Raw genomic sequence first — 12,866 nt, forward strand, 5'->3', positions numbered from 1 at the left:
ATCAAAACTAAAAGCTTGGAACTCCAAATTTAAGTTTTTATATGAGCACCACTAGAAATATTTCCTAGCCACTCGGGGGTCCCATAAAATACATATACTAGATTCTATATCATTAGATAGTATAAACCAAACTAAAATTTGAAATACCTAACCAAATTAGTGCTTGTAACTATGAGATTAAGGACAAGCATATCATATGACAACAGCCTATTTTAGATTCTAAAAAAGATAGGAAAATTATTGTTTCTAATTTCTGATAAGCTTTTTAACATCATTTAATTTTCAACTTGTAAGAAGATTGATCACATAAATAGGTTCTGAGGGGTGCTGCCACTTTTACCACTCGCCAAAATATGACCACTGTGTTTTTGACAAAAATTGGGTGTATTTTTGTCAATTTTGTTTTTTGCTGTACTTTTGGCAATATCTTTTATCCACTGTTAAAATTACACCTTTACTGTTGTCATGCTGTAGATAGTCTTTGTAGAGTTTTTGTGCTTTCTATGTATCTCTGTTTATTTAACTGGCCGTGCTCATTAGGACCAAGCAAATTATAATAGACTTCAAAGTGGTGTTCCTAGAAAGCAACCAAGAAAAAATTATCCTTGTGATTTTCAAACAGGAATAATTTTCTAATCATTTCAAATTTATTATAATTTCAAGGACTGTTAGTAGCATTTTATGAGCGTAGCTTCAATTTATCTAGGGTATCTTCGACTCTGTAATTTATTTAAATGTGTAAAAAGGCAAAAGTATTAAAATGACAAAAATGACAATTATCTGGAATTTTGGGTAATTTATTTATTTACCTTGATTTTCCCTTATTCCAAAATTTTTTAAATTGTGGCTTATTTGCTGAGACTTTCATATAAGAAAGTGAATAGTATTAGACGAGTGTAAAGGAGTATGCCAAAAAAATTAAACCCCTTAAAATATAAAGGTTAGAGGTTGTTTATTTTATAACTTTTAGCTGTGCAGTCTTCATCAACCAGCAGCCGTCCGTTCAATTGTAATGTCTAGCGAATAAAAGTTATTTTTCCTTTCAAGAAATGGCATCCAGCCGCAGCCGTCCAATAGTAAAGGCTACCAAGAAGTATAGTTCGACCAACGCAACTGATTAAAGTTGTAGAGTATCTTTACTATTCTGACATCAATGAAAACACATATTAATTATCATTATTTATTTGAATTTAAATAATTTTTTATGGATAATAATTTTGATGCTAAAAATTCACAGCCTGGGGTTATAAATAAATATTCAATTCGACAATACTGACCAGATTTCTAAAAATTATGTTAAAAAGCTGCAGAATTTTATAAAACATCTTTTTGAAAAACTTTATATTTCTTCCGGCCGCATAGCTGGCAGTAAAACTGATCAGCACCCTATCTCTATTGCCGAATCAGTAAAGTTTTGGATAAGTGAGCTTACGAAAATCTGCGTTAAGTTATTATAATTTTTAAAATATACTGTACAGCCAGCCGATTTAGCCGCTTTCAAAGCTGTTGTTAAAATAAAAAGATGGAACAATTCGCAGCTTACTTTTTGACATGATCCGTTTCTTTGAAAATCTTGCTACAATTTAAAAAAAAAAGAATAATGAAAATACATTTATCAAGAATTGGGAAGCATAGAAGTAAAACAATTTTAAGATTTTTACATTTGTGGATGTATTTTTGCTTTTATTAGAATCAGAATTTAAAGTTCTTTTAAAAAAGGCTTATGGCAATTAATAAAAATTTTTTATAATTGTGCTATGATTTGAAATTACATACATTGTTGATAGTATTTGTTATTTGGGCAGTGATGATTATTAATTTGTGTATATGATGCAAAAAGATGAAAGAATGAATATTTAGTATTGGTCAGTATTGTAATATTTCACTTGTATCACATTAATAGAAATTACAGATCAAGTCAGTTATACGAAGTAATTCTATTGACGATCGCTGAGGTCATCTTTTACAATTTATTTAGGAGGTGCTAATCTAGCGGAAAAACGGCCACGTCCACACCACACATCATTAAAACGAAAATCAGAAGCAAATGGATAATCTAAAACAGATAAGATCCTATAATGCACATAACGCGCGTAAAGCACAAAAACGCGCATTTTATCTGGCCGTGCGCTCTTACTAAATATTAAAAATACATGTTACTTGTTGTATATTTTTAACCATTTTGCCACTTGCAGCAGGCTAATTTCAAGAAAGAAGACCTTTGCCATTGTCCAAGTAGCTTCATTCGTAATGTTGATTTGATCCTAAATTACTTTTTCTGGTCATTTCCTATCTTTCACTTTGTTTACATATCATTTAAACCAATATCAAAGTTATATAATATTGTAAAATAACAACAAGTGATGAACCTAAATTCTATTGTGACATTTCTATGTCTGATAGACTATAGAAACCAACCTCCTTACTTAAAGATTCCTATCCCACTTGGGTTGATTGCATTGCATCTTGCAATAACAGGGTTGCCAAGCTTGTTGCATATATTTGTTTTTAACAAAATAAATATATAAAAAGATTTTAAAAGCCAAAAACAAATAAGTGAAAAATGGGCTTAAAAGTCTATCTAAACTTCTGAAAATTACACTATTTAAATGAATTATAAGAAGTGTATCAAAACACAAAAGCAAAAAAAGCAACATTTTTAAAGTAAAATCTACGATAAAATTAGGTTGGCAACCCTATCAGGGGTTAATAAACTATTAAATAGATATGTAAACTTACACAAAATAGATGTGAAGTAGATAGAGTAGAGTAGATTAATTTAATCACAAAATTTGCATTTTATATCGGCAGCAGTATATAATATTAAACATACATTATAGTTGGAAGGATGAATGTATATTTTCTCTCTTTTAAAAATATCAACAAAAAACCATTAACTTAATAAATATCACATAAATATGTAGGTATACTTATCTCCAACAGTTATATTTATGTTCCAAACAGGTATGTAAGATTACATATCAATCCTAACCACACAGTTACAGGTGTAATTTAAATCTTGTTTTGCTGTATGTAAAAATGACATCAAAATGTGATGAAAAAACTTTCGATTTAATACTAAAGTATCATTGAATGCATTTTGACAAGGAAAGACTTGATTGATTGATTGATTTTTGGTTGCTTAATGTTTTAAAGAAAGAAGATGATAGTAATAGATTATTTTTAATAGAAGAAAATATTTTCAACCTTCCAACTTTAATAATTCAACTAATCATCTCCCAATATTGAAAATAGGTTATATAAACACATATATATGCAAATGTAAGAAAACTTAACACATCCCCAAATAGTATTGAATTCTGGGGGGAGAGGGGGGGGGGGGAGTGTCGTTTATCTTTCATTTGCCCACCCCAATTTTGAAGAAAATACAAATTTAAAATTATTCCAATTTTTAACACTTTGAAGGTTTTACACACTAATAAAATAATAATTATCAAACAGATCATAATGCTTATTACAAGGTATTTTTTAAAAATTTATAATGCAATAATTTAAATTAAATAGTATAATAATAAAGAACATATTGCTATTTTCAGATAAGTTGACTTTTACAAAATGATAAATAAAATGTAATAAAAATTTTCATGGATTTTTGTTAATATTTTTTAGTTTGGCAGCTGAGGATTTTGATTTCTTTGTTTTCTTGATTCTTAACTTCAGAGGGGTAACTTCTGGGGGCATATAAGCTCTGAAATAAAAAAATGGGAATTAAAAAAAAAGAATTTATTGTTTATCTATTTCTTGGCTTCTTTTTTTACTTTCCCTTCATAAGATATGCTAAAATGTTTTCAATAGGTAAAGCAACATAGAAGTGAGGTTGTTTTTCCAAGTTGTTTTTTCACCTCAAACTATCAAACTAACCATTCTTCAAATGGGTTTAATTATTTTTATAAAAATATGTATTAGGCAATCTAATAACTTAACTACAGTGTGTTTTTTTTATGAGAACTTTTTTGAAAGCAATTTTACCCCACTTATAGTTTTCAGAATTCAATGATTAATGGCTTATTTTCTTCGTTTTTTAAGGGAAATTATGAAACAACCAAAAAAAATTACAGTTTTTGTTGAAAAAGTACAATAAAGTTGAAAATTAAAAACTTAGGTGACAACATATAAAAATGGTTTTAGCGCATTTTTCTTATGCTCAAAATTGGATTTTCAGTAGTCGACTTTGGGGGGGGGCAGTACTTTCTCCCTGATTGAGAAATGGCCTTCAAACTTTGACCTATTCTAGTACATGTCCCCAATAGTATCTGTATAAATTTATAGCTCTATATCTCAACTTTGAAGCGTTTTGCAGCCATTCTTGCAAAAGGTAGAATATTAGAACATAAGAAAAATGCGCTAAAACCATTTTTAGATGTTGACACCTAAGTTTTTAATTTTCAACTTTACTGTACTTTTTCAACAAAACTGTAATTTTTTTTGGTTGTTTCATAATTTTCCTTAAAAAACGAAGAAAATAAGCCATTAATCATTAAATTCTGATAACTATAAGTGGGGCAAAATTGCTTTCAAAAAAGTTCTCATAAAAAAAAACACACTGTACTATTAGCTTTCTAAGTTTTAAAAACAGAATCATAGAATTATAGAAATAAAATAAACTTACGAATAAGGGCTGAATGGAGCACCAATAATATAGAACGGGGTTTCATTAATAAAAAGCCTCCATAGTCCATGATGATAACCTCTGGCGTCCAGGTCCCAGATGTGAAGACATTTGGCCAGTGCCAGCCAGCTGTTGAAATCTTTGCTATGCTTCATTTGAATAAAAAATATGTGCGGTATCTCTTTCTCTTTGATATAGATATGACTAGTTCCGTTTATCTCGTTACAGGGGCATTCTAGCAACACCCTTCCCCTACTAAGTTCATATTCTAGCAGGCCTTCATACTGTTCCTGAACCATGGCCTCAACACCGATCATATCAACGTCAGGTATAGTATTGAATGACCGCTTGCTGAAGTACTTATCATGAAAGTACGAGTTCATGTTCACACCAGAGGCGCCAAAGTGAAAGGTTCGCGACACGTCGGGTATGATGCACTCGCGACCTTGGCGGATTTCGCCGAGACGCATCCACATGTCCCAGTCCCAGGTTTTGTCTGGCGGCGGCCACTGAGGCTCCAGCTCTGTGTAGAACAGATCACGGGATAACATCCATCCCAAACCTTGAAAAAAAAATGCAATTAATTTTCTCTCCTAATATAGTGAATTTGCAAGGGTTGTATATTCTTTAATATGTCCAGGCTTTTTCATCCCCCCCCCCCCCCCCCCTCCATTGTTCAGACAAAAAAGTAATAAGTATCGCAATGTATTTATATATGCAATAGACATGTTAATGAGCCCTAGGACTCTAGGGAATAAACTTCTTCATGTGAAGTAATTACATCTTTACTCATGCTAAGTCTAAGAAGGCATTTTTAAGAATATATATTTAAGTATTAGGTAATAACAGTAATAATAATAGAAAACACTTTTTACATTTTAATAAAGTAATTTAGTGTAAAAAATCATGGATATGTCATGCAGAATGCAAATGAACAATTCTCTTTTTTATTTTAATTATTGGGGACATAAGAAATGAGTGTCCATTGTTATTAAGAAAGAAAGAAAATAAATTCAATAAAATTACTAATTTTGAAAAGTTAAAACAATAGTTATTTCTCGCATCGTATTATAAACGGCTTTCCGCGGATATAGAATGTACAATTATAAGATTAAAACCAGTTTTTTTAGCCGGTGCCTTTGGCACCTCGGGGCTAAAAAAACTAGTTTTAATCTTATTATTGTACATTTTTATATTCGTAGAAAGCTTGATATAATACGATGCTAGACATAGTTTTTTCGTATGGATGAGAACCGGTTCCTATCCACCAGATTCGAATGAATACGAGAAAATATATACTTGTCTGTCATTTCCTTTTCCGAGAAGATTAAAACCTGACCAAAATAAAGCTATCTTACCTGGCATAGTCTCAACCCTGTATAGTAGTGTAGGGTCCATACTTGTGTACTCATACCCCAGATCATTCCACGCCGATACACAATACAGGCTCGGGTCAGCTGCCAGCAGGCCCAGGGTCTGGCCAAAATATGAGAAGAAGTCTGGCGACACGTCCAGGTCTTCCTCTAGGACGATGGCGTGTGTTGCCAGAGGAAACATGGAGAATATGGCGGATAGTGAGATCTTGTAGTGCTGAGAAATTCGACCTGAAAATAATTTGATTAGCAACTTTGCTTTTACATTCTTTAATTTTATTTATTAATGTTGAAAACTTGAAAAAATATATTCACAAGAAATTATTTAAGGTTAATCTTCACCTGTTTTCGAGCCAACTGGAGCATGCTGAATTCCTCTCAGACCAAATAATTTGGCAACAGATAAAGTCTCCTCGAAAAATCCATCAATAAAGACAACAATATTATCGGGATTAGCCCCGTGGGCCGACAATAAAGACTGCAACATCCGACACAGGTAATGCGGCCGGTTCGAGGCTATTATGGCAACTGGAACATTCGCTATCTGATTGTTGATGGGGGGAGGTGGGTTGAATGCAATGGGGGCGGGGTTATCACAGCTACAAATGGATCCGTATCCCTCGATCCTATCACAGAAATCAATGCGCCGATCCTCTGTCGGCGATGACGGCCAGCAAGGCGGAGCCGGCTCAGCTAAGAGCTTAACCTCGGCGCTGACCTCAAGACGTTTGGCCCAGGACTCAAAGTCTGGCGACTTGGCGTAGCCCTCGGCGATTTTACCGGCGCCTTTAACGGCCACCATGGCCCACATGTCTCGCCATCCCACTCTGGACATCTCTGTAGAACCCATGGAAAGCAGAAGACGGCGACTTGGCGGTTTTAGATGGAAGGTGCCCTCATCCTAAACAACAAAATAGTTAATTAAGGACAATTTTAGATTTTTTAAAAATTATTAAACATTTCCGTATTCAAAATCCATTTAAGCCACCTTTATGATTAAATATCAAATAAATTATATTATAAATAAATCTGATTTGTGAATATTCACATAAATAGTCAATCTTGTTATTTTGTTTATCACTGCTTAAAGATATTGTTATCCTTGTTTATATGAGCAAATTATTACCTTAATGGCAAACACGAATATTCTATTATCCTGGACCATATTAACAAACAGAGCCATGGCCTCATCCTCCCTGGGCGAGTATGTGTCGAACACCCTGGAGGACATGAGGGCTCCAGTGACCTGATGGAGAACCAGGACGTGGATACCTCTGCCACCAGTGTTGGCCTCGCTCTTCGGCTCGTAGCTCTGGTACCCCTTGATCTCATAAATCTGAAATAAATAAAACGTCAAAATTTTAAGTCAGGCTTTTACAACGACTTTATAATACTTCTGCTTTGTCAGACGCTTGCAATTGAAATCCAAAGCAGTTTTAGTATTATGGCCTATAAAAATGTGCATCTCAACATCTCAAATTTCGAATTGCTCATTGTATACCATTGAAATTGTTCATAGTGTAACTTTTCCAATTAAAACTACATGGACACATTGCTATAATTTGCCATGATAAACATTGCTATAGAATCGATGAGTATTAGGTAGAATAAGCTGCCTATTTTTTATCTACAGCATTCGATGTTTTGCCCTGATTTGAAATTGCTGATAGTATAGAATTACAACTTTGATGGGGTGCTATCAATTCTGCATGTATATTACCATAATTGATAACCACTAGACCGATCTGGTTTGCCTTTACAGTGTAATATAGGTCCAGGTAAAGTATACTATTTGGGGGGTAGGTACCTCCCCATAAAAATATCCCCTAAGATTAATCATCCCCACCAAAAGACTAAAATTAAAATTAGAGTGCCCTTAGAGACCTCTTAATGCGTAGCCTCTTGTAGCAAATCAGAAGTGCAGTTTGTGCTGTAGTAATAATTTGCGTATGCTGATATTTTATTCATATATATTATATACATTTGTCGGAAGTTATTGCACATCAACTTTGTAGTATTGATTACAACTGAACAACCTTAATCTAATTAATTTAGGGGATTAGAGGGATGGGTAATTTAATAAAAATAATCTATTCCCAATTCAACCTAAATTTATTAAATAACACTTACTAATCAGATGTGCCTGTTCAAGGGTAAGAGCATTCTCCTTACTCCTTAATTTTATGTTAATGTGTTTAATCTGGCATGACATTTGTAGGTGCAATTTTCGACAAGCTTCAAATCCAGCTGTTTGTTTTGAGAATATATTTAATTTATATATTCCTGTGTAGTTACTACAATTACATTTAAAGTACATTAAATTTATATAATATTAAATCAAAACTAATAAATTTGATTTTAAAATTATTGATATAGATTTTCCTTTTGTCAGGAACTTAAAAAATCCATTAATAGCGAAGTTTATTACACAGATTACCATGTAAATTACATCATATGGACGAGACTGCTGTTTATGAAACTTTAACATCAGACAGTAAAACCCGGCAAGCAAAACACAGATACCTTGATTATACAAACTTTGACTGGAAGTCCTAAATGGGCATAACAGTGTTAATAGGCAACTTTTTAGAATAGTTAAATTTGACTCAACTCTAATGCCAACAAGCGGACGTACAACAATTGTAAAACTTCACTATAGAAAATAAACTGGCCTTATCTGTAATAGGTCTGCCTGTTTAATTGGGATATTTTTCTCAGTACCAACAGTTGTGTGGGAAAAAAAATTTTAAGGCTCCATTATTAAAATTATTAAATAGATATTTTAATATTCCCTAAAACTTTGAGCTTTAAATTAACAGTATTTGTGTCTATAGAATTTTTTAATAACAGCCGGACCAATACAGCTCTCCTTAACAGTGAAGATTCCTATAGGTACTGGGAAGTGGGAATGTCTTTTAACCCTCATAAAAGAAGTCGCCCCTAAAAAAGTTTTTGTTTTGATTTATTTTTTAGTTTAAAGCTTAGTTTAGTTAAAGTACAAAAAAAAGCTTAGGCTTTATTTTTAGTAAAGGTAAGAAATTCTTTTACTTTAGTAAAGAAAATCAGATTGCGAAAAAGTTTTAAATACTGTCATCTGTGCTTAGTGTTTTAACATTAATAATGTCCAAGAGTATCTAATAACTTAAGGGCATAGTTTAGTCCCTGATGGTCCTAGAAATATTAGGTTGACAAACTATTTATATTAATAAGGAGTATTACATACCAGAGTGCTAGCAGCTACGTCCATAGCAAATTGGAGCATTGCATTCAAAGGGGGTAAGAAGAGGGCAGAAAAAAGCCTAACACCATCTTTAACTATGTAAAAGAAAAGCTTAATCAGTTTATTAGTATTGACAAAAAAACATACTACTTCATATAAAAGGATACAATAAAACATGAAAAATAATAGGCGAATCTACCCTCCAAATCGGTATGCCTTGCCTATCTAAAATTAAACATATGGTAACGTATTTTAAAAAGAAATATAAATAACATTTAATTTAAAAAACGATTAAGGTTCAAATGTTTGTGATGATGTAATAACAAAACTATCGTCTAACAGGACTAGATGTCTCGCAGTGCCTAGGTATGGCATCTTTTATAGAAACTCTATAGGCCTTATTATTAGCGAATCTACACTTTAATTTACATTGTCTGTCTGTCAGTCCGTAACGTTATGGGGGGATTATGATTTGTTCGGCTACTATCAAAGAAAGATAGACGGAATTTTCAGTGAAGATTCTTATGATACTTGCCCAATCACATATAGATTGTTTTGTCCGCCTGTCTGTCGGTCATGCTTCAAAAAGATCTAATCCTTATATTTAAAGGTTTCATGGTTTTCTTTGAGTTGTGTATATTATCTCTAATTCTTTTCTTTGTTATAACAAATGAAAATCTGCTTACTTTGTCTATTTGTCCATTCCATGATCGTATTATGCTTTTCTGCTTATGGATGTTGTTAACCTTGTTATTTAAAAACACCATTGCCTTATTATTTGCACACTAGGAGAAAATTATCTGCTGTGATTAAAATCACAACGGCTGTTTAACACACTCAATATACTCACACACACATAAATACACACATCATTTAGATATATGTACATATATGTTAAGGGGTAGTTTTATGAAATCTATTTTAAATTAATCTCTCCCTGTATTTTTTTATTTCTTATTGTAATAACTACATTAATGTAGATTAGCATTTATTTGAATTCAAAAAAATTTCATCTTTTATCATTTAGTATTCAAACTTAATGACTTAATCACACACTTTGAAAAATGTCCTATTTTCACTAACTAATATGTGTTATTTATTGATGTATTGATATGTATTGATGATATTTTTATAATTCATGCTAATAAATTTGAATTTAAAATTAAAAATCCTTTAAAGGATCAAAATTAAGCAACTATTCGCCTTTACGATCTTTCTTTTTGTCATGCTTGTTTTTAAACAATTTGTTATTGTGTGAAAATGATTTTAAAGCATGTTCTATTTTTATCAAATGCTGTCATGAAGTGAAAATATGCAGGGAGGGAGGGGAAAATTAAGATTATATTAATCTACAACCCTTTATTCCTCTACTAACTTTAGGAAACCACATGAAAATAAAAAATTTATTATGAAGATTATTTTATCCTATCCCGAAACCCCTGAAAAACATGGCATTTAACAAGGTGTATCATTTTTCACAGAAAAGAAAGATTATTTGCTTTTACTAACGCAGCTACGATATAACTAGAGTTCGTACGTCCTTATGTAGTGGTAAGTGAAAAAATGGATTATTTGTACATCCAATTAACATAAGGCATAAAGAAATATTGGCAATGACATTGCTTCTATACTCCTTTATAGCCACTTTTATCTAGTCATATTAAAATTTATTTGTTTAAGAATGCATGTGCTGTGCTACCTGTAGACAATTTTATCCTTGTTAAACTTTTCTTAACATGATCTACCATAAAATTAACCATTTAGTAAAACTTTCTTTTGTGTGAAAATTTTAAATAGTTCAATGATTAGTGCGTTAATTAAACAAGGATGACAGTTGCATAAAAGCGAATCCCAAAATACTTGGACATTAATAAATTTGCAGAAATATGTTAAAAAAAATACCACTGTAATTTCATTGTATCAACAGATACTGAAAGAAGATCTCAATGGTCTGCACTCATGTTATTGCTGCGCTACTATTAGGCATAATTGTCCTTTATTTAATTAATAATAAAGCCACACATATTATAACAAGGATGACAACATCCATAAAAGCGAAGCAAAATTGTAAGTCAATTTTTTGAAAAACTGCTTGATACAGGATAATGTTTATGGACATACTTACATTTTTAGAACATGATTATAGAGTAGCTTCGCTTATAACACTATACTTTGTTATCCCAGGAATCAACATACCAGAAATCAGGTCAATCGGATGATTAGATCACATAAAAATTTGTTGTTAAAAAGTAAAAATATCAACATGTTTAAAATGGACCTAACTACTAAAGGAATCACCAAGCAAAGTTTGAAATCGATATGACAATTCTAACATGCCTAAATTAACAAAAAATGATATCTTTCTGTGACGGACGGACGGACGGACTGACCCTAATTATAGAAAAGCTTCGCTTTTAAAAATAACTTACCACTGTGTTATCAACAGATACTGAAACAAGATCCTTGCTTGATATTACCCTGCACACAAAAACATTCAGCTTTTATAAAATAGTTTTTTTGTATTAAATTCGACAATTTAGACTTGTTATCAATAGGAAAGTATTGCTGAAAATCCTTGATCTTTTGTATTCTTTCCTATTAAGAGGTAAGATTTTCTGATAACCGTAGGTAAGGTCTCTCTAACCAAAAAAAATTCCTTATTTAGATAAGGATTAATTTTGCACATTAAAAAAAAATACTGGAACACTGTGTCTTGTGTGAAATTGGATAGCCTGATATCTAGTTGCCGAAAGTGTACGCAGTTTCCTGGGTGTTTTCTCATCCTAGCTCAATATTTACTACTAGCTACAAATCTTCAAACTTCCCTTAAAAAATCAAAATTTGAATGTATAAACGATTTATACATTATAAATTTGAATTTTTTGAATTTAGATTTTTTTTTGAAGTTTGAAGCTTTTTTAGCTAGTAGTAAATATTGAGCTAGGATGAGGAAACACTCAGGAAACTGCGTACACATTCGGCAACTAGATATCAGGCTATCTGAAATTGTGGTGTGCCAAGTTTTAAGGATTTTACATAATTCTTCTTTATAATCAAGGAGAAAGGGGAGAATTGATTAATTAAATCAATTCATTACATCTATCCCTAATAATCAAAAGCTACAAAAAAGCTTAAATTTTGGAGTTAAATGACAGATAGTTTAATCTACAAACATTCTATTTCCAATATTAAACTAAAACTATGTAAAGAATTTGAAGATATATTTTTTACAAAATTATATTTATTATGGATCTTAATATATAAGACAATGGACAATAAATTTATGAAGAATGATGATAAACACAATCACCCCAAAGTAGATTGGAATCATTTGTTAAAATGTTGAGGCACTGCCAACTTAAGCCAACCAAGGTTTTTGGGCCAACGAATAAAGTAATACATGTTTATAAAATTGAGCACCAGTATATGTTTTATTTTCCAAAGTTCCAACCCTTCCCGATCTTATTGATTTATAATTTCAAACATGGAATTTGGGGGATTGATTGATTTGTCTTTCATTGCCCTATCCCTAAATCCATGTCTTTAATCTTTAGTTTTATTTTCTCACAACTCCAGGAATTATACGCTTTGATGTAATAATTTATGGTAATCTCTTGTTGTTTTAATATTTTAGGAATTTTAT

At 31.7% G+C, this 12,866-nt stretch overlaps 1 protein-coding gene across 2 annotated transcripts in view; it reads right to left on the reverse strand.

Moving 5' to 3' along the window:
- Positions 1-1,168: 1,168 nt before the first annotated feature.
- The window catches only part of LOC145313466 (protein O-linked-mannose beta-1,2-N-acetylglucosaminyltransferase 1-like), a 91,746-nt gene continuing 80,048 nt past the window's right edge, over positions 1,169-12,866 (reverse strand). The window contains exons 4-11 of one of the 2 annotated variants that reach the window (XM_080152898.1): positions 11,653-11,700; positions 7,130-7,339; positions 6,346-6,904; positions 5,989-6,234; positions 4,631-5,192; positions 2,740-3,709; positions 1,887-2,289; positions 1,169-1,238 (exon numbers count right to left, since the gene is read on the reverse strand). In XM_080152898.1, the coding sequence (XP_080009024.1) occupies positions 3,604-3,709; positions 4,631-5,192; positions 5,989-6,234; positions 6,346-6,904; positions 7,130-7,339; positions 11,653-11,700 (1,731 nt within the window). In that variant the 3' untranslated portion in view covers positions 1,169-1,238; positions 1,887-2,289; positions 2,740-3,603. Of the gene's footprint in view, positions 1,239-1,457; positions 2,294-2,739; positions 3,710-4,630; positions 5,193-5,988; positions 6,235-6,345; positions 6,905-7,129; positions 7,340-11,652; positions 11,701-12,866 lie in introns of those variants that run through there. The other variant, XM_080152897.1, reaches the window with a different exon arrangement.

The sequence above is a fragment of the Acartia tonsa genome, chromosome 3 (assembly GCF_053477335.1).
Source record: "Acartia tonsa isolate MP-2025a chromosome 3, ASM5347733v1, whole genome shotgun sequence".
Classification (NCBI taxonomy): Eukaryota; Metazoa; Arthropoda; class Copepoda; order Calanoida; family Acartiidae; genus Acartia; species Acartia tonsa.